This window comes from Dendropsophus ebraccatus, chromosome 14, assembly GCF_027789765.1.
Source record: "Dendropsophus ebraccatus isolate aDenEbr1 chromosome 14, aDenEbr1.pat, whole genome shotgun sequence".
In the NCBI taxonomy this organism is placed as follows: Eukaryota; Metazoa; Chordata; class Amphibia; order Anura; family Hylidae; genus Dendropsophus; species Dendropsophus ebraccatus.
Window position 1 is genome coordinate 40,968,716 of NC_091467.1, and position 22,198 is coordinate 40,990,913.

The 22,198-nt window shown below is 45.0% G+C and overlaps 1 protein-coding gene across 1 annotated transcript; it reads left to right on the forward strand.

Annotated features, from left to right (window-relative positions):
- The first annotated feature begins 4,782 nt into the window (after positions 1-4,782).
- On the forward strand, positions 4,783-15,426 carry CBX2 (chromobox 2). Its single transcript, XM_069952449.1, has 5 exons — positions 4,783-5,002; positions 5,085-5,128; positions 6,624-6,689; positions 6,785-6,854; positions 9,545-15,426. The coding sequence occupies exons 1-5, from the start codon at positions 4,931-4,933 to the stop codon at positions 10,754-10,756; spliced, it is 1,464 nt and encodes a 487-aa protein (XP_069808550.1). The 5' UTR covers positions 4,783-4,930; the 3' UTR covers positions 10,757-15,426.
- Positions 15,427-22,198: the final 6,772 nt, after the last annotated feature.

The window sequence follows — 22,198 nt, forward strand, 5'->3', positions numbered from 1 at the left end:
TGAAGTGGATGCAGTGATTGGCTGTTGAGTGTCCCCTCCCTACAGTACAGTGTGATACTAAATGTCCTGTGCTTCTCTTTACCTGGCCCAGGGTGAGTTGCACTTTTGGGCCCCAGGTGAGGGCGGCTTTATTTTATTTTTCTGGAACCCTGCGTGACCTTTATGGGACCTGAAAACGCTCCAGTTCTCTACATAGAAAGTAATTCAGAGTCTCTTGTAGCTCTATCTGACTGTTCTGGGTAAGGACCTGCTGTAACCATATTAGTTATCTGCTTATTTTCCTTTAAATTTTCCTTTTTTCTCATTTTGGTGGATTTAGAGAGTTTTGGTCTCAACATACAAAGGTCGTCCTGGAACCAATTAACATTGTATGTTGAGGGACCACTGTATTACCACATGTGAAATGAAGCCCCCTAATAAATAGTGGCCTATATGTTTCTTATTAAAACACTTTCCTTCAGAACCTTATTTAGTTCTTTAAGGGCTATGTTCACACGTTTTTTCAGCTCTGTTTAAAATTACGTCCATTATTTTGAGCCTAAAATAACGGACGTCATTTAGCAGTCTGGCCTCCCCTTAGTGCAATGACGGCTGTTGGCAGGGGCGTAGTTAATGTCTCTTGGGCCCTGGTGCAAGAGGTCAACTTGGGCCCCCCTTACCACATACTGACTAATAACACCACATACTGACTAATAACACCACATACTGACTAACACCACCGCTGCTACTGACTAATAACACCACATACTGACTAATAACACCACATACTGACTAACACCACCGCTGCTACTGAATATAATCCTCTGTACATAGCCCAATATCACTTCATACGGTCATATAGAGGTGGACGCACTCTACACAGGCTCTATACACCATATACATTACAGTGCAGTTATATCAGGTGTCTCACAGGGGACATCTTCTCTGATCAGAGTTCTTCCCTTTCATCTTCTCCATCTGCCCTGGGCCATTATGAGAACTTCTCCGAACCACGAATCCACAGAACCTGCCAGACATATTAGGCTCCTCGCTCCTCACCATCCTCATCTCTATACACACTGCACATCTGTACTGTCCCGTTTACACTCTCATTTAGTAGGTAGCCCTGACACTATGTGATCACCCTTATAGTACATATCCCCCTATTGTATACACCCCCCGTGTAGTCCACCTTATAGATGGCCCCCCCCAATGTTTCCCCCTTATAGATGGCCCCCTGTGTTGTCCCTATTATAGATGGCCCCCATGTTATCAACCATATAGATGGCCCCCCATTTAATCCCCCTTATAGTTGCCCCCCCATGTTGTCCCCTCCTACTGCCCCTCCATCATCATACTACTACCCCTTTCATCCTCCTGCCCCTCCATCATCATACTACAACCACCTCCATCATAATACTACTACCCCTTCATCCTCCTGCCCTTTCATCATCATACCACTACACCCCTCATCATTCTCTTGTTCCTTCATCATCATAACACTACACCCCACATCATACTCTTGTTCCTTCATCATCATACCACTATACCCCTCATCATCCTCTTGTTCCTTCATAATCCTCTTGTTCCATCATCATAGCACTACACCCCCATCATCCTCTTGTTCCATCATTATACCACTACATCCTCATCATCCTCTTGTTCCTTCATCATACCACTACACCCCCATCATCCTCTTGTTCCATCATCATACCACTACATCCCCATCATCCTCTTGTTCCTTCATCATCATACCACTACACCCCCATCATCCTCTTGTTCCATCATCATACCACTACACCCCTCATCATCCTATTGTTCCATCATCATACCACTACATCCCCATCATCCTCTTGTTCCATCATCATACCACTACATCCCCATCATCCTCTTGTTCCTTCATCATCATACCACTACACCCCCATCATCCTCTTGTCCCATCATCATAAAACTACACCCCCATCATCCTCTTGTTCCATCATCATACTACTACATCCCCATCATCCTCTTGTCCCATCATCATCATCATACCACTACATCCCCATCATCCTCTTGTTCCATCATCATCATACCACTACACCCCTATCATCCTCTTGTTCCATCATCATCATCATACCACTACATCCCCATCATCCTCTTGTTCCATCATCATCATACCACTACACCCCTCATGATCCTCTTGTTCCATCATTATACCACTACATCCTCATCATCCTCTTGTTCCATCATCATACCACTACATCCCCATCATCCTCTTGTTCCATCATCATACCACTACACCCCCATCATCCTCTTGTCCCATCATCATACCACTACACCCCCATCATCTTCTTGTTCCATCATCATACCACTACATCCCCATCATCCTCTTGTCCCATCATCATACCACTACACCCCCCATCATCCTCTTGTTCCATCACCATCATACCACTACACCCCCATCACCCTCTTGTCCCATCATCATACCACTACATCCCCATCATCCTCTTGTTCCATCATCATACCACTACATCCCCATCATCCTCTTGTTCCATCATCATACCACTACACCCCCATCATCCTCTTGTTCCATCATCATCATCATCATACCACTACATCCCCATCATCCTCTTGTTTCATCATCATCATACCACTACATCCCCATCATCCTCTTGTTCCATCATCATACCACTACATCCCCATCATCCTCTTGTTTCATCATCATACCACTATATCCCCATCATCCTCTTGTTCCATCATCATACCACTACACCCCTATCATCCTCTTGTTCCATCATCATCATCATACCACTACATCCCCATCATCCTCTTGTTTCATCATCATCATCATACCACTACATCCCCATCATCCTCTTGTTCCATCATCATACCACTACATCCCCATCATCCTCTTGTTCCATCATCATACCACTATATCCCCATCATCCTCTTGTTCCATCATCATACCACTACACCCCTATCATCCTCTTGTTCCATCATCATCATCATACCACTACATCCCCATCATCCTCTTGTTCCATCATCATCATACCACTACACCCCTATCATCCTCTTGTTCCATCATCATACCACTACATCCCCATCATCCTCTTGTTCCATCATCATACCACTAAATCCCCATCATCCTCTTGTTCCATCATCATCATACCACTACATCCCCATCATCCTCTTGTTTCATCATCATCATACCACTACATCCCCATCATCCTCTTGTTCCATCATCATACCACTACACCCCCCATCATCCTCTTGTTCCATCATCATACCACTACATCCTCATCATCCTCTTGTTCCATCATCATCATACCACTACATCCCCATCATCCTCTTGTTCCATCATCATACCACTACATCCTCATCATCCTCTTGTTCCATCATCATACCACTACACCCCCCATCATCCCCTTTAAAACAAAAAAAATCTATACTCACCCGAATGATTTCTCTTGTCCCCTTGTCACACGCGCTGGCGGGCTTCCCGCGGAGGGGGCGGGGCTTCATGCGGAGGGGCGGAGCTATGCTGGACCAGTTTTTTTTCAATACCGGCGCACACAGAGCTCCCTAGGAAGCCGCAAGGCAGCCGGGGCCCGTCCCAGCCTGCCTCTTGTGATCGCAAGCAAAACATTGCTTGCGGTCACGAGAGGGAGTGGGAGGCAGTGGGAGGGCAGTGCAGTGGCAAGGGGGGGCCTCGCGGGCCCCCCCTTGGTAGCGGCCCGGTCGCGGCGGCGACCGCGGTCGCTACGCCACTGGCTGTTGGTACATTATTCTAGTTTGGGGTTACTAATTGGCCTTTGGATGCGGCTTAATTGAAAAGTCCATTTAATTTAAAGTGACTGTCCCACCAGGCCCAGGCTGAAGCACTGGAGGCGGGCCGACCCTTAGTTGGAAGAAACTCCAGCCCCTCCATGACGTGACTCCATTAGAATCAATGGAACCCTATCATAGAGTGTGAACAACTAATAAAAAACATCCGCTCTTTGCAAAAGACATTAGAAAATAATGATCACGTTAATTATTTTGACGTCAACGGTAAAAACGCCTGTTATTCAATACATTGTATGCATTGGACGTCAGTCTTCCATTGACTTCAATGCATTGACACTGCAGTTAAATCGTGGCAAAAACGGATGTGCAATCGACCGTCTTTTCTCTTTTTTTGACGTGTTAAAATAGCCTGAGATAAGTAAACTGCACTGCGTCTCCCGCAACACTGGCAGCAGTAATTTGTACTTTATGCCAGACGACTCCTTCACAGCAGTATTGTCTGGTACCAATGCATATGAACATTGTGGGGGAGATTTATGAAAGGGTGTAAGTATACACCTGGTGTAAACTGCCAACAGCTACCAATCACAGCTCAGCTTTCAGCTCTGGTAGAATATAAGGTGAGCTGTGATTGGTTGCTGTGGGCAGTTTACACCAGGTGTATATTTACACTCTTTCATAAATCTCGCCCTTTGTGTTCATGTGTGGGCTTGTGCTCCTGATCTTTTCAGACCCAAGTAACCCCCCCTGTCAGACCACCTTCTGACTGAACTGTATGTTGTGGTACTTGGGGCCCCACTTTTAGTGGGACACTGTCAGCTGTGGGATGCCTACTCTTCACCAGAGAACCTTCCAGGTTTCCGCACCAATATAATAACACCCTCGGAGAGTGCCTGCCGCTTTTCTCTCCTCCCACAGTCACTCTAGCTGGCGCCTCACTTGTTGCCATCGTCTCAGAAGCCACGCCCACACCCTGGAATGTGGACGGTGTTATGTAAATGAGGGCCGCCACCCACGGCCGCCCCGGATGCCCTGCTCTGTCGCACGCTCCTATTGGACGTCGCGGAAGAAGAGGCGCGCACCTCCGCTCGCTCCCGCGCTGGCTTTGTGTGTTGATCGTGGTGACTCGTGCGGACGGAGATAGAACAGCTGAACCGAGAGTCCGCCGTGCCCGGCCGCGGGAGCCATGGAGGAGCTGAGCGCTGTCGGGGAGCAGGTGTTCGCGGCCGAGTGCATCCTGAGCAAGAGGCTGCGGAAGGTAAGGAGCCGTGTGCTGCCCGTTACCCGCGCCCCGCCCCCCGCACTCTATCAACTAGTGACCCGCGTCTGTTTCTCCGCAGGGAACCGCAGAATACCTGGTGAAGTGGAGGGGCTGGTCCTCCAAGTGAGTAGGCGCTGTGCGACCCCCGGAGCCCGCTGCTGTGTGCGAGTATTGTGCGGCCACGCCCCTCGGCCTATATGTATCCACTGTAATTCTATGTACACCCTGCTATACACTGCTCATTGTGTCACTGTACTATTAGGAATGGCAGGGTGAGGGGCTGCCTGGCTGCTCCTCATAAGTCAGGGCTGATGCTACCAATAATATAAAGATGGAGGTAAACAAGGAGGAGGATTAACCCTTCATGCTGCAGCCCCTTCCCACAGCTGATGGGTTGGGAGTGGGACCCCCACCGTTCCAGTATCAATGACTGTAAAATCCTTTGCGTACAACCAAATAACAATCACTGCACATGAAAACTGTAAAAGAAAAAAAGTTTAACTAATTTCCCCCATTGTGTGACATCTAGGTGGATTTAAAGGACAAGTCCCATGAAGTGAAGGGAAAAAAAAAAACAGGGGGAACATAATAAACTAAGTATACTTACCTGTCCTCGTGCCCTGTAGCTGCCGGCCTCCTGCAGTTAATTTAGCGGCAATGTCAACTACCCAGATAATCAATTGCGCGTTCAGCCAATCAGTGACTGGAGCGTGGCACCGTCTCAGTCACTGACTGGCTGAGAAGGCAATCAATCAGCCAGGCTGTGTGGTTGCAGCTGGAGGATTCCAGGTGAAAATGACGGCTGTCGGCAAGACCCGGGAGCAGCACTACGGAGGCATTAGGACTGATAAGTATACTGTAGTTTCCAGCGTATTAGACAACCCCCAACTTTTCCAGAGTTTGGGATATACTCGCCATATAACACTACCCCTCTTCCAACACACACACTTCCAGCAGCGAGATCTGAGAGGCAGAGAAGAAGGTACAGTAATAGGGTACAAGAGAGCTCAAAAGCGGACGCATCCCTGTATCTCTGTATGAGACAACTGTATGAAGGGTGGAGCAAGCTGCAGGCGTCCAGGGTATGGGGGGTAAAAAAAGATACATGTACACCTGCACCGCTTCACTGCCATCCTCAGCAGTGAGATCTGAGAGGCAGAGAAGTAGGTACAGTAATACAGGTAGGATACAAGGGTGGGCCTGACTGGTGAAAGAGGTGTGTTTTTCTGGGCACAGCGCCGCTGTATCATACCCCCGATGCCTACAGCTTGCTCTGCCCTCTATACGCCAGGGATACAGCTGTTGAGCCCCCTCCACCGTATGCGGCGACTGCAGATTCTTCAGTCCGGTTCCAAAGTTTTTCAGCACCCACCCTATAAGATGACCCCTGACTTTTAGAATATTTTCTGGGTTAAAAAGTAGTCTTATATGCAGGAAAACACAGTACTTTGTTTATTAAGTTCTCGCACCCCTGTCTACCTTTTTTTTTTTTTTTTTTTTTTTTTTTATTTCATGGGACTTATTGCTTAGGCTTAGTAGTATCATTGAGGTTTACCCCCTCAATTCCATTTATGTACCATGTAATTATCACAGCTTTATGTTCATTTATTTTGCACAGACACAATAGTTGGGAGCCAGAGGAGAACATTCTAGATCCTCGACTACTTATGGCATTCCAGAAAAGGTAAGAGACCTGTGCACGTTGGCCCATTCCCCTTTTTGGCTCATTCTTGTATGTATTTTTTGTCACAATCTCGTGTCAATATTTTTGCTTATTAGAGAACAAGAGAAAGAGTTGCGAAACAGGAGAAGAGGAAAAAGACCTCGGGGAAGACCACGTAAAAATGTGGTGAGTATCTGAATAGATTTTTACCTGCTGTAGGACTGGAAATCTAAGATGATGGAAGGTTAGTGTTGTTTGAAAAACTTTTGACGTAAAGCACATGATCACATGCTTCATCTGACTATGACGCTAATGATCAGAGTGGGTCTTGGTTCTGCAGGATGTGTCAGAAGTTGACACTTTACTGTTATTTGTAATAACTTTTGACAGGTCCAAAGTTATTGCTCCCGAGATACATCTGGGGAGAGAGTGTGTTGGTCTGCTCCAATTCTGAAGATCTAACTCTTTTGCTATATATACTGTCCCTATCTGTATCTCCAGATAACAGCAGGTATTAGTGAGAACCCAATGTGATAAATTACTTTTGACATGCCATAAGTTATTACAAATGGCAGTACCAGGTTAACACTTTGAGCTCATTTCACATTATTGGTGAACAAATGTGTAAGAATGACTTTTGCCTCATGTAATTGGCTAGGAATTATAGCTCATTCACTATCTGATCAGGTACATTGAGCAGGCCTAGTTTTTTAGTAGCGCACCCCCCTATTTTAACAGAATATGCTGCAGACAATAGAAGTAATCTAGCAGTTGTTAGTTGACTCCTAATCATTGGGCTGTCTAAATGGTCCTTTAAACAAGTACTGATTTTATATAGTATAATAATCTGAAGGGGTCTAAAGCTTGCCATATACATTAAAATCAGCTGACTACATAATGACCCAGATTTATCAATTGGCCCTCTCATGTTAGTGTCTTTTTACACAACGTAACATGGAGCTGTGCAAGGACGCGCCCATCAGCGAGATTGTCACTCGTTTGCAGTCCCTTTACACTGGACGAATTGCCGGGCTGCACAAATGATCCTTGTATCACTTGTGCAGCCATGGAAACTGACTGCACAGATATGCACATATACATGTTCTCAGTTTCCGGATAATCAGCAGTGCAGACATACCTAGTGCGCTGTTTCCCCGATCCTCAGCTGTCACTTTTACACAGGCCGACTATCGGCCAAAGGAGTATTTCTGGCAACACTCCTGGCCAGTAATCGGGCTGTGTAATAGGCCCCTCAGACAGACTGATATATCTGTACCAATGTATATGTCTTGATCTAATGTGTCTGATATGACCTGATCTGTCTAAAACAGCTTAGCAAACCCAACTATGTATGAGGCTCTGACAGACCGTCACTGCACATCTACTGTTGAACTTTCATCAGCAGAAATCAGGGCTGCTGACTGGCACAAGGTTGCCTTCTCAGCCGAGTTGCGTCTTTAATCGGATGGATGTTCGCATGTCAGATGAGTAATGTCAGAACTAACGCCTTACAGCCATTTCTGGAAGAATACAAGCTAATGGTGGTAGTGTTTTGGTCTGGGGGGTGGTTTTGTGGCAGTCTCTAGTCAATTTGAGCCTCAGTCCATCCATGCAGATCATGTACATCCATACATGCTGATTATCCTCCCAGGGGTTGATAGGATCTTCCAGCAAGACATTGCAGCATATCTCATGGCTAGAAATGTCTAGCATTGGTTGGAAGATTATGACCATGAAGTATAATCTGCCCCTAACTCGCCAGGCTTGAACCCAATTTAGTATCTGTGTATGCTACAGCAGCTTCGGGGTGCATTACAGTCATCATGGCTCCTGATACCTGTGACAGCCTATCAGGCCCTTACTAAGTCACTCCCAGCCTGTCTAGCTGCTGTCCGTGCTGTACTTGGCGTTGCTCTGGATATTAGCCAGTAGTGGTCATGATAATGTGACTTGCCGCCGCTCCAGCTTCCTGGTCTGAGCTGGGACCTGGGTCGTTATGTGTGAGGTCTGCCCACCCAGTCAGCAGAGGCGGACCCCACTACGGTCCCTGACTGGCTGAGTGTACCTCACATGTACAAATCTGGTTTCCGATCAGACAAGGAAGCAGATGGAGACCTGGGACCGGCAGGATGTGGCAACCAAAAATGGAGCGGGGAGGTAAGAGCACTTTATTTTTTTTTTATCCTCCCCCCTCCCCAGCACTTGCTAAAAAGAAAAAAAAAGGGGTCTGGCTGGACTCCTTTAAATACATATTTCAACCTGTCTCTCCATATCGGCTCTCGGCTTATCTTTAGGTATGGTCATTCACAATGTGAGGGTCAGGGTTAGGCTGTTGGCAAAGATTTTCTTTGTTACGCTGGATGATCATGTTAGGACTAATAATACCATTGGTGTTCAGCTCTAAAGGGGTCATGGAGCCAGTTGCTTCACTTACTGTTAATGCCTGTTAATTCCATTTCAGTACATCACAGTGCTTACAGTGCAACTTTTTAGCAACCATTTTTTCATGGCTGTAGACATATGTTAAACAGCTGCAGTACCCCAGAGGACTAACTATTCACTTTATTAATGTCTATAAAAACTGTATATGTGTTGTATAATGGTCCCTTTGACTGATAAAACCAAATGTAATGGGAGCCCCACAGGTGTAATACAGATGTCTATGGATCAGTAATATGGCACCCGATATCTGTGAAGCCTTACTGTGCCTCTGTGTATGTGATGTGATGTACCTCTTCACACGGCTTTGTAAATTATACAAGGAGAAGCTGCACCCAATAGTTGTGTTAATAACGTGTTTGTCTCTTTCAGAAATCTTTTGATTTTTTTTTTTTATGTCATTTAGACTTAATTTTTTTTTTCTGTGTTTATAATAGGAGTCAGAAGTGCCACCAAAACCCAAATCGAGCAGTTCTTCTTCCTCATCCTCCTCTTCCAATTCATCCTCCTCATCATCATCGTCTTCATCATCTTCCTCCTCATCAGATGATAGCGATGCAGAAACTCTGCCCTGTCCCAGACCACGGGATTCCCACCCAGTCCCCCAAAAGAAAGCACAGGCTGTGGTGGTAAGGCCAGAGTTGAAAGAGCAACTGCGCAAGAAGAGGGGAAGAAAGCCAATGCTTCCTGACCAGAAGATTCCTAGAAGGACCAAGGGAGGAAAACCTGGACCTAAAAGTGCAGCAGAAAAATTACAGTCTGCTCATAACGCTCAAGCATTCGCCACGCTGAAATCCCACTCCAAAGATCTGCCTGTTCCTGGGAATAACAGACAAGGCAATTTGTCTGCAGAATTACTCTCCAACATTGCGAAAAACTCCCCTAGCCATCCAAATGGTAATTCTACCCGAAACCTAAGCTGGCAGAGCTCAATTGTGCATTATATGAACCGAATAGCCCAAAACAACCCTCAGGCAGGCAGGAGGATGGTAAATTCTGCATTGCATTCCAAGCGAAGTTGTCAGACTCCAGAATCCAAACTGCAGATGGATCATGGCCCATCTGCTCTGAAAACTGTAAAACTTAATGATGCGGAAGAGCACGCCAGTCCACAGATAAACCAGCCAACACCAAGGGCTGGCATTTCTAACCGAGAGACCACCCAAACTCTTAATCTTCAGAACAAAACTCAAAGTGGGCAGAGTACAGGAACACTAAGTGTCACATCTTCTGTACACGCTCCTCTGAAAAATAACAATGCCCCTCAGAAAAATAGCAATCCTCCTCCACACGGGATGCTTGCAAATTGTAAGACTGATAAAGTGGGTAGAAAAAGTGGTGGGATAAGCCAAGTTAGGACTGGGTTTTCAGGATCTACAAGAGAAGTCTCAACTGCCGAAAGAGGACAGCAGGCAGATCCTCGCAAAGATCTAGCAGAGTTGAGCACTGGAGATGATAGTAGTTTGGACTCGGACCATGATTCATCATTGTCCAGCCAGGACATGTCTGTCCAAGCTAGCCAAGACTGGAAGCCTGCTCGCAGTCTGCTTGAGCATGTTTTTGTGACAGATGTCACTGCCAATCTTATTACAGTCACTGTAAAGGAGTCTCCCACCAGTGTTGGCTTCTTTAACATGCGGCCTTACTAAGAGGAGAAAATACAGGCAGTATGCAACCAAAGTGTATGAGCTCTGCCTAGAAAACTTCACATGTGAAAGGTTTTGCAGTTTCTTGGTGAGGTTTGATATCTAGTTTGTCAATTATAGTATTTCTATGACCTAAGCTGTGTACTAAATACTAGACATCCCCTCTATAATGGCGCATGTTTATATTGAGTCAGGGTTGTTAGACGTGGACAACATCTTTGGGGATTAAAGTAACTGAAAGAGTTGAATTAGAAAGAGTAGAAGGTTTTAACTTTGAGGGATTGTATACTCAACTATTAGTACTTTCCTTAGGAATAGATTTCTTTTTAGATTGCTAGAAGAGTTGTGCAAACTTGCTGTATAAAGAACCCTAAAGGTTAAGCTCAAGTAATAAGAGCTCCGTAGGTGCTTTATCTACTTTATCCCAGCTGTTCTTTCCAGTCTTGCCTTATTCATTTAGCACTTTTGTGTTTAAAATGCAAACCAGAGCAATAGACGAAAGTAGTAATTAATACAGGTTGAGCCTGAATACTATATATAATAGAAAAATAGGTTTTCTTTTATATTTGAACATTCTAAAGCAAACGGAATTTGCCAAAAATATAGGTAATCATGAGTTTGTGAATAGGTTACACTAGCATATCTGTCCTTCTAGCATTTAGTTGTCTTGGTGTTGAAGGTGCATGCCGAGTACTAGAGATACATTCACAAACGCACAAGTGATCCACAGACTACTACAAGGAATCTGTCACAATCACTTCTGCATTGGCCTTAGCAGTAGATTGCCTTGTTTTTCTGAAGGAGTACTTGGTTCTCTTTTCCCCCTCCCCTAAAGGGATACAGAACCTGTACTATACAAATTGCTACGCATATGAAAACCAGTAGCTGATTTAGTAGAATGCAGTTATATATGAAGTTCATATTTAAGGGGATATTTTTTGTTAAAAATCTGCTCAGGTAGGTGGTAAATTAAAAAATGATCTTCCTTGCTCCACCACTGCCGCTTGTATTGTGGAGGTCTGGTCCTGCTGCACAGTGCCCCAGAGTTTTGGGTTGACATGTTAAATTGCCTGCTTACCCCAGAAGGGCTGCACAGTGGGACAAGAACTCCCCTGGATACATGATTTCTAGATTACTCCCCTGGATATATGGTACCTTTTTTCTAGATACTTTTGTGTCTGTTTGTGCCTATTGTCTAAGGTGCTGTAAATCTTCAATAGCTTTTGGTCAAGTACTTGTTGGGTCAGCGGTCTCAATACACATGGAAGCTTGGCTCAGCTGACCATGTATGTTTTTAATAGGGGGAGTTAAATAAGCCGCTGTCGGACTCCTCCAGGAAGAAGAAAAGGATTGGGTGTTCATTCTCTCCCCTGACCTAACCTTTTAAAAGAGTTGGGCAGCCTCTATATAAATGCTCAGTCGCACCATCTGTTCTGTGTGTGTATGTGGTGGGGGGGCTTTAGATCTGAAGTGATCTTATGTTTACATGAAAAACCACTGGCCTTAACAGTGTATGATTTCTGCAGCATCAGTTGATCGTAGAAAGTCAACATAGATATGGTGTAATTTATAGGATATTGTAGCACATAAATTTCCAAATCTCAAATGTGCCTTTCTGTTTCGGTCTGAACCCAGGTGTCCGGCTCCTTATGAGAATATATTGAGGGTTTTGTGCTTGGTGGAAGGCAGGGTTATTTTTAAAGCACATTTGATGGATTACAGTGTTTGTGCGGAATCAAGTGAAATTAGCTTATGTGTGTGCAGACTAAAAGGAGGTATCAGGAGTTGTTTTTTATAGCACTTGTTTGGTTTTTGTTTTTTATATTCTTTTTTGGGCGCTTATTTAAAAGGTATCTACCACTTCATGTGCAAGGCAAAATCACTGTTCAAAACTCCCATGGCTCTGCACTTCCACCTAAAGCAGGTGTAGTACGGACCTGTGGAAAGCTCCATAGGCTGACTTGTAAGTGTATTACTGTGAAGCCTATGGAGCTTCAGCACGGCCATAGTACACTCTTTAGGATGGAATGCAGAGCCATGGGAGTTTGAAACCGGGATCCTGCCGTGCACACAGTGGTAGGTAACTTTTAAACATGTCAAGTTGCATCTGTTTAATAGTGACATATTTGTTTTCAGATGTATGTTCACAGCTAGTGAAGCCATGAGCCCTAGATATTCTAGCCAGGCATTATGCCATCTTGCCTGAGCTGCTTTAAATGGTGTTTAAAGATGTGCTTCATTGCAAGCCCCAGGGACATGTTAAAGGGGTTATCCAGTGCTACAAAAACATGGCCACTTTTTCCCCTCTCTTGTCTCCAGATTGGGTGGGGTTTGGAACTCTGTTCTATTGAAGTAAATAGAGCTTAATTGCAAACTACACCTGAACTGGAGACGAGAGGGGGCCTGTTATGTTATCTACAAAAAAATGTAATAAAAAAAACTTTATTTGAACGGTAGGCCGTTTACTGACACATTCCCGTTGATTTGGTGTTATATTTCTAATCTCTGATCAGAAAAAAACAGACTTCTGTATCAAACAATATATATCTACCTCTATGGAAGAAGTTAGAACTAAGAATTTGTGTTAGATATGCAAAAACTTACCAGCTGGTCATTAGAGATGAGAGGACCATCGCACTTTTGGTCCGACGGCATCAGCGCTTTCTCATCCTGCCTTTGATCCCGGCTGCATACTTGCGCTCCCGCGAATATGCGGCCAGGATATTGCAGGGAATTCAACAGTGATTCCCTGGAATATCCTGGCCGCATGATGAGAGAGCGAATTGCTTTCAGACCAAAAGTCCGAGCAGTTCGCTCATCTCTACTGGGCATATGTTGGCAGCCATACTTTGTTCTAATAACTAAAAAGGCTGGAACTTATAGAACCGTCTGGTCTGTTGACCGAACAACTGTTATGCCTCTGGGGGGGGGGTGTATCTTTTAATACAGCTGGAGGCCTGAATGCCTAAAAAATTGTGCTCTTTCTGCATCTTCCTGTGGCGGTTCTTACGCCTCTCCACTTGTGAATAGTATTGAGTGAACCTGTCAAAATGTTCTGGTTCGGCAACGTTCCTCAAATGGTCTGAATTTGACTCTCTGTGGCTACAGCTTTGATGTCGCACTAGGGAGTCCTTTGACACAGTCACAGACTGTATCCATGTTTCCATGTTTTCCAGGACTCCCTAGGGTGGCATTCAACTTGTGCAGCTGCATAGAATCAAACGCAGAGCGTCCAGGTTTGGCTAATGTTGAACCCGAGCATTTTGACCGTTTCGATCGACACTAGTAAATTAATTGGTTGGGGAGCTGATGCACCTAATGTAGAGAGAGGGTGGCCAGTGTAATCACAGCATCCTGTGACACCAGGACCACCACATCCGAAAAATAGTTTCGTATATCATGTGTTTGTGGTCAGTTTAGTATTTGAATAGGAACAGTTATTGGCATCCTGCTTGGTTAGTGCGTTGTCTGTGGAGTAAAGTGCCTTCCTAGACCAGATCTGTGAGTGGTTTGTAGGTTTGCTGTGAACTCCATTTTGATTGAGGTGTGTGTGTGTCAAGGGTAGCTACAAAATGGACATTTTATTCATTAGAGAAAGCATTAACCAAAAATGTTTTTTAAAGTGCTTACAATCATAACTACTTCCTGTCCGTGTTGTGGGATCTCGTATATGGGTCTGTCTTCATTTATAAGTTGGGACCAACATCGCACTTTTGGTGTTTCAGCAGAATGCAAGCTGACACCTCTGACAACCTGTATTCTGTAATTTTAGCAGCAGTCTGCTAATAGCTTACAGGGAAAGAAGCAGGTGATGGGATTTCCCTGCAGCTTCCTTGCTCATCAGGTTGCTTTTATAATGACAGCAGTTGTGATAATAGAAGTGCATTAGGATGATGATGTGTATGCAATTCCTTTACATAAAATTGTGAATTCCCCATTGGCAAACATCTCCTTTTAAGAAGGCAACAATCACGTGCCAATAGGATTTTTTATTATTATTCCTTATATTTCTGCCTGCATGTTCAGGTACTCTGAAATGCAAGTCAATACTGTATGCTAATACAGTTTTTTTATTTATTTTTTTCTAACAGGGTTAAACAAGTATAGCTTTAATCTCACTTCAGACTTTAACTTGCAGCCTATGTTAAAAAAACATACCATTGTAAAGCTATTGCATGGCAATCTGTTACCGTACACTCTAAGTGGATAATGGTAATAAACCATCATCATATTAAGGAGGTTTTGTGTCTAGTCATAAGAGTCCCCCTTAAATTGCCTCTTTTTTTCATAGGCTATCTGGTATTGCCAGACAGTTGTTGCATATGGATGGTGCTATATATTCTGAGGGTGGGGGGGATGCAGGCCCTTCTAGTCCCATACTATACATTTTATCAGTTTTTACCTCCTTACCACTGTAACACATACTAAGCACACATTTTCCATGAATATTTAGGAAAATGTGCCTTTTTTAAATACAATATCATTTCTTTTTACTGTCCAATACTTTTTGGCACTATACTGTGCAAAATATCTAACTAGGATGGTCTTCTTTCCTCATCCTATGCCTAATAGCCACCTGCAAGTAATATTTTTGAAGATCTATACTTTACCTAATTTGTAAGTGTTAGGGATAGATTTATCTCGGTTACATAGAAGGAATCTCTATTTTTTTTTTAAACTACTTTTGTAAATGAATGCTTCTGTGCTGATCAAATAAACAATACCATTTCTATGATGTTAATAATTTTTTTTTATTTTCTCTGTTTGTGTTCATTCTTCCCTTTTTTTTGCTTTGTAGCTATTTAGGTGCCTGTTAATTTATTTGCTGAAAACACTAGAACAGTGGTATTTAACCAATTTTTCTACACAGGTTTGCATTTTTGTAACGTGTTGCATATCAATAAAGTATTTTTGTAACCTTTTAATGCCTATTTTGTAATTCATCCTGACTATATTATTGCATTAGATATATTCTATGTTTTTAAATTCATTATTTTCACAGCGTCCTCATGACAGCACCACAATGGAGGACGTCACCCTTGACCCTATCAGGAACAGGAAATCAGAGGTTAAAAGGGCACTTCCCACCACTCCCCCTCAGTGTTTTTCCTGTTCCTGACAGGATTAAGGAACACGGAGGTTACCTGTGATCCTGTGCGGTCATGGGTCCTGGGGCGAGGCATGGAACGGCCCGTTGGTCCTTCTGGAATACATCTGCCTGTCGGTCGCAATCCTTTTTGAGGTGCCTCCGGTCCCCCTGCTCCCCTGCGGCGCTCCCAGAGTTAATGCAGGGGAGCTTAAAAGTCGCCGCGGCCCTCGGGATCCATGGCGGGTCTCCTGCGGCATTTCCTCAGAGTAAGGAGCGTCTGCGCATGCGCGCGCTCCTCGCATAACGTACGCGCTGACGTAGGCGCGTGCGTGCGTGGCGTGCGTTGCTGCGTCATGTACGCAGTGACGTCATGCGCTCATGGGGGAGTCCACATGACCGGAAGAGCGGCGCGGCGCGGAAATGGCGCCAAATTTGATTTCCTGCGGCCTCTCAACTATATAAACTGGTGAGTAACCACTACATGTCTCTTGAGTCCTGTATGTGTATACCATGGATTTGCCTGAGACCGAATGTGGGGAGGCTGCAGAAAGATCGCCTACTGCTGGCTTTGTGAGTTAACCTAAAGGTTTTTTCTTACCTTCTGTGATAGCTACTCCTTTTTAAGTGATTCCCTATCATATTTTATTGGTGTCTCTCTATCCTTAGGTAGAGAAAGAGAAACCAAAAAGGAGTATGGATAAGAAGTGTGTAGGATGTAATGCCAGTCTGCCGGATATTTACAACAGGATGCTGTGTACAAATTGCCTAGAAAAACTTAATCCTCCGACTCGGGTGTCTGTTTCTGAGGAATTACGTACCCTTATACGTCAGGAAATTCAAGCATCTATATCTGGGATAATTCCCGTGGCTCCTACACAAAGTACTACCATGTTGGTTCCTACACCCACTCCAGGGTCCTCCAGTTCTATTGTGCATTCTCCCCCTTCGAAAAAGCGTAAAGCTTGGGTGATATCTGACTCTGAATCAGAACATGACCAAGGGGATAATGCTGAACCTGAAGATAAGTTGGAGGATGGCACAATAGAAACTCCTATAATTGCTACCAATAAAGAACCAACTAAATTTTGTTTTTCCTCAGAAAATTCAGAGACTCTAATTAGAGCTGTTCGAGCAGTAATGGAGTTAGATGACACTGAGGAAACATTGTCGGCACAAGATGCCATGTTTGCAGGTCTTAAACAAAAAAAGAAAAAGGTCTTTCCTATTCATGAAAATATCAGAGATTTGATACTTTCAGAATGGAGGGAACCTGAAAAAAGACTGCAAATTCCTAAAGAATTTAAATCTAGATTTGTGTTTGATGAGACAGAATCTGAATGTTGGTCTACAACCCCTAAAGTAGATATTTCAGTTACTAGAATAATCAAAAAAACATCATTGCCTTTTGAAGATGCCTCACAATTAAAAGACTCCATGGATAGGAAAATGGAGGGACTCCTAAGAAAATCTTGGGAAGCGTCCACTGCGATCTTAAATCCCAACATAGCAGCCACAAGTGTAGCAAGATCCCTACATATTTGGCTAGAACAATTGGAGGCTCACATTGGTGGTAAAACATCTAGAGAGGACTTACTTTCCACCATACCAATGCTTAAAATGGCAGCTGGGTTTTTGGCTGACGCCTCAGCGGAATCCATTCGTATGGCCGCTAAATCCGCAGCGTTATCTAATGCTACTAGAAGAGCTCTCTGGGTTAAGCATTGGCAAGGGGATGTATCTTCAAAGAATAAAGTCTGTCAATTACCTTTCCAGGGCAAGCTCCTGTTCGGTCAAGACTTGGAGGAATTCCTGGAGAAAGCTGCAGACAGGAAAAAGGGGTTTCCCGAGTCAAAACAGCAGAAAGGTAAAAAACCTTTTCGTCCCTATACTCAAAAAAGACAGGACTTCAAAGGTAAAGGCAAGACGGGCCGTTGGTCCTATCCCAAAGGTGGTAAGGGAAGAGGATTTCTCCTCAACCCTTCCTCCGAAGGGAAAGATAAATGACTCTATCAAGGTGGGGGGAAGACTTTCTTATTTCATAACACAGTGGGAGAAAGTCACACAAAACAAATTTATTCTAAACATCCTGAGAGAAGGGTACCTCTTGGATTTCTCCTCTCTCCCCCCCCCCCCAAATTTCAGGTTACCCAATATCAGTCAGACAAAATGAGAGACCAACTGATGGACGGTGTGAAAGAGCTGCTAAATCTTGGAGCAGTAGTTCCAGTTCCCCTAGAGGAAAAAAGATTAGGACATTACTCCAGTCTATTTCTGGTTCCCAAACCCAACGGGACATTCAGAACTATAATAAACTTGAAATTTCTGAACAAATACTTGAAGTACAAAAAATTCAAGATGGAAACCATAAAAACCATCATTCCTCTAATTTACCAAGATGCAGCCCTAGCTACGATCGATCTAAAAGATGCATATTTTCACATTCCCATACACCCGTCACATCAAAAATATCTCCGGTTTGCAATTCAGACATCACAAACAATCCTTCACTTCCAATTTACAGCACTCCCATTCGGGATATCCTCAGCCCCTTGGCTATTCACAAAAGTGATGCTGGAACCAGTAGCAGACCTGAGACTGAAGGACATTACATTAGTCCCCTACCTAGACGACCTTCTACTTATTGCTCCATCCCCATCCATCCTTTTAAGCCACATACAGCTGGTCCTGGATTACCTTCAGAACTTAGGATGGATAATAAACTACTCCAAGTCAGATCTTGTCCCCTCTCACAGGAAAAAGTTTCTTGGCATGATACTGGATTCCAGAATCCAGATGACATCCCTCCCGGAAGAGAAGGTCTCGGCGATAATATCGAAGGTAGAGGACTTCAGAAGGAGGTCAGTAATATCAATAAGAAAAGCTATGTCCCTCCTAGGTCTGATGACCTCGTGCATTCCGGCAGTGCCATGGTGTCAGCATCACTCCCGGACTCTTCAGGCCAGTATCCTTCGAGTATGGGACAGATCTCATTTGTCCATAGACAAAAAGATAATTATTCCTTTAAGGGTCAAGTCCTCCCTAGTATGGTGGAAGACGAGGCAGAACTTGACCAAAGGAATTCAGTGGAATCCGGAATCACCAATACAAATTACCACGGATGCCAGTCTTTGGGGATGGGGTGCGCATGTTCAGGGTCTTCACCTTCAGGGTCAATGGCAGGAAGTTTACAGAAAACAATCCTCAAACTACAGAGAGTTGAGGGCAGTATGGGAAGCCCTGAAGGCAGCCGAATTCCTTCTGACCCACAAGGATATCAAAATACTCTCGGACAATTCAACAGTGGTGGCGTATCTCAGACACCAGGGAGGCACAAGATCCTCTCAACTTCAAAATCTGTCAGCAAGAATATTCTGCTGGGCAGAACAAAGAGTGTCGTCTGTTTCCGCAATCCACCTAAAGGGTACGGACAACATACTTGCAGACTACTTAAGTCGCCACCATGTCTATCCGGGAGAGTGGGAGTTAAATACCCAGATATTCTACAGCTTAGCAGAAAAATGGGGTCATCCAGAGATCGACCTATTTGCCTCAAGGTCCAACAGGAAGGCGCAGAAGTTCTTCTCCCTGAATCCCCGGGACCACCCAGAGGCGCTAGATGCCCTTCAACAAAATTGGGATTTCAAACTGGCCTATGCGTTTCCCCCCTTTCCATTGATCGCGAGAGCTCTCCAGAAAATTTGTCGGAATCAAACCTTGGTGATATTCATAGCTCCGGTGTGGCCCAAGAGGGCATGGTTCAGTCTCCTCAAATCCCTAGTCATCCAGGGCCCAGTGGTGCTTCCTCTGCAGGAGGACCTGTTGGTCCAAGGTCCTCTACGCCATCCAAATCTAGCCAGTTTACACTTAGCGGCATGGCTTTTGAAAAGTCCCTCCTTTCAGCTAGAGGGTTATCTGACAAGGTAATAGAGACTTTGCTAAAAAACAAAGAAGTCACCTCTTCTATCTATTTGAAACAATGGAAGAAGTTCTATTCCTGGTGTGGTGACTCTCCACCGGATATGCTGTATCCCAACATCCCCAGAATCCTGGACTTCTTGCAAGATGGTCTGGATAAAGGATTATCCATTAGCACTCTCAAAGTGCAAGTATCAGCCTTGGGTTGTATATACGATACACAGATAGCAGATCATAGGTGGATAAGACGTTTCTTCAAGGCAGTAGCCAGGATGAAGCCTAAGATCAAAAACCTGGCTCCTCCATGGGATTTAAATTTAGTTTTGGCTGGTCTCTCCAAGGGGCCTTTTGAACCAATAAAAGAAATTTCCCTAAAACTCCTCACGGTTAAAACCGCTTTTTTAATAGCCATTACTACGGCCCGAAGAGTTGGAGAACTTCAGGCATTGTCTATTATGGATCCTTTCTGTACTATTTTAGACGATAGGATAATATTCAAACTTAATCCCTCATTTCTTCCTAAAGTCGTCACAGACTTCCATAGATCTCAAGACATTGTGGTCCCATCCTTCTATAATAACCCGAAGAATGAAGAAGAAAGACTTTTTCATAACCTGGATGTAAGAAGAGCTATTATCCAGTACCTGGAAACTACTAAAGATCATAGGAAGGACGAAAACCTACTACAATTTCAAGGCCCCAACAAGGGCAAAAAAGCGACAAAAAGCTCCATCGCAAGATGGATCAAGACTGCTATTTGCGAAGCCTATACTGCCATGGGGAAGGATCCCCCTTCAGGCTTAAAAGCGCACTCTACTAGAGCCACAGCAGCTTCATGGGCAGCTAGATCAGCCTCCCTCGAACAGATTTGCAAGACAGCCACATGGTCTTCACCCCACACGTTCTTCAGGCACTATCGTATGCATATTGGCACTTCTCAAGATTTGGCTTTTGGTAGAAAAGTGCTCCAAGCGGTGGTCCCTCCCTGAAAGTCTAAGTTGGTATGTCTCCATTGTGGTGCTGTCATGAGGACGCTGTGAAAAGCAAGAATTATTACTCACCGATAATTCACTTTTCATAAGTTCCTCATGACAGCACCCTTAGATTCCCGCCCTAGTTAGTGTATGATCCTGTATGGTTTCGTTATAATTACACTGAGGGGGAGTGGTGGGAAGTGCCCTTTTAACCTCTGTGATTTCCTGTTCCTGATAGGGTCAAGGGTGACGTCCTCCATTGTGGTGCTGTCATGAGGGACTTATGAAAAGTGAATTATCGGTGAGTAATAATTCTTGCTTTACAGCTCATCCACCCTGACAGTCCATGTTAGAGAGAACCCCTCTTAGACCTAATATAAACAGGAACACATCCCTCCCTGTGTAGTGTCCCCATGATTGTGGGGGTTGTTCTCTGGTGATGTGCTGTACTATCCAGGAGGGAGGAAGACGAGGGTTTATGGCTTTTGGATGCCATGCCTGTACGGATACCCGTATGAGAGCAGGCGGTGGGGTGGAAGTGATGTCACCAGGGCACAAAAGTAAAAATAAAGGTCCTAGAACACTATTTAAAGTAGAAGATTCCGTCTATTTCTCCCCCTTATGTGTTAATGACTTAAAGGGGTATTCCAGGGAAAATCAATAATTTAGCAAAGGAAAGGGTTAACCAAAGTTAACCCTTTCCTAATATACTTACCTGTTGTTTATTGGCCCCCCAAGGAGATCTCCGGTCCGGTCACGTGATCTTCCAGCTTGTGGCTCGGATCCTCTTCTCCTTCCGGTTTGGTGACGTCACCCGGCCGGCGTCGCTCTCCGTCTCATTAGCAGCAGAGCACTGAACCCTGACTGGCTTGGTAGCGTGTAGCCAATCAGGGCTCAGTGCTCTGCATCCCCACCACGCTTCAGAGTGGGGGTCCCCGAGGCTGCAGTAAATTATCAGGGGTCGTCGGGCTCAGTGCCGGTCACCAGTTACATGGGCTGGCACTGCACTACAGCAAGTGAATGCGGGGTCTGGCGTCAATCATCACTCCGCAGAACCCCCCCCCCCCCCCCACCTTGTCAGCGATGCCGACCGAGTCCCGGGAGGGGATGCGGCGGGCGGCATTACTTCATTCATAGCTACCAGACACCCGTCTGCCCGCCGCATCCCTTCCCCCCAGGGACTCAGGGTCGGCATCGGTGGGGAAGTAATGTTTATCGGCTGCTGATCACCCCCCCGGCCCCCCCTTACTGTGTCCCTGTCAGAGATCACTCACCCCCCGGAGCGTGCTGCTGGCCCCGATCTTTGCACTGGTCTCAAGCACCTGTACTCAGCTGACAGGCTCTGTGTACGGGGCAAGACAGAAATCTCTCCTGCCTCACTCACACAGAGCCTGTCAGCTGAGTACAGGTGCCTGAGACCAGTGCAGAGATCGGGGCCAGCAGCACGCTCCGGGGGTGGGGGTGAGT

What these genes read in the sequence shown, in the direction of transcription:
- CBX2 (XM_069952449.1), top strand. Translation starts at nt 4,931, where the DNA reads ATGGAGGAGCTGAGCGCTGTCGGGGAGCAGGTGTTCGCGGCCGAGTGC. An exon ending in TGAGCAAGAGGCTGCGGAAG is followed by an intron (nt 5,003 to 5,084) that starts GTAAGGAGCCGT and finishes GTTTCTCCGCAG; the next exon opens with GGAACCGCAGAATACCTGGT. An exon ending in TGGAGGGGCTGGTCCTCCAA is followed by an intron (nt 5,129 to 6,623) that starts GTGAGTAGGCGC and finishes TATTTTGCACAG; the next exon opens with ACACAATAGTTGGGAGCCAG.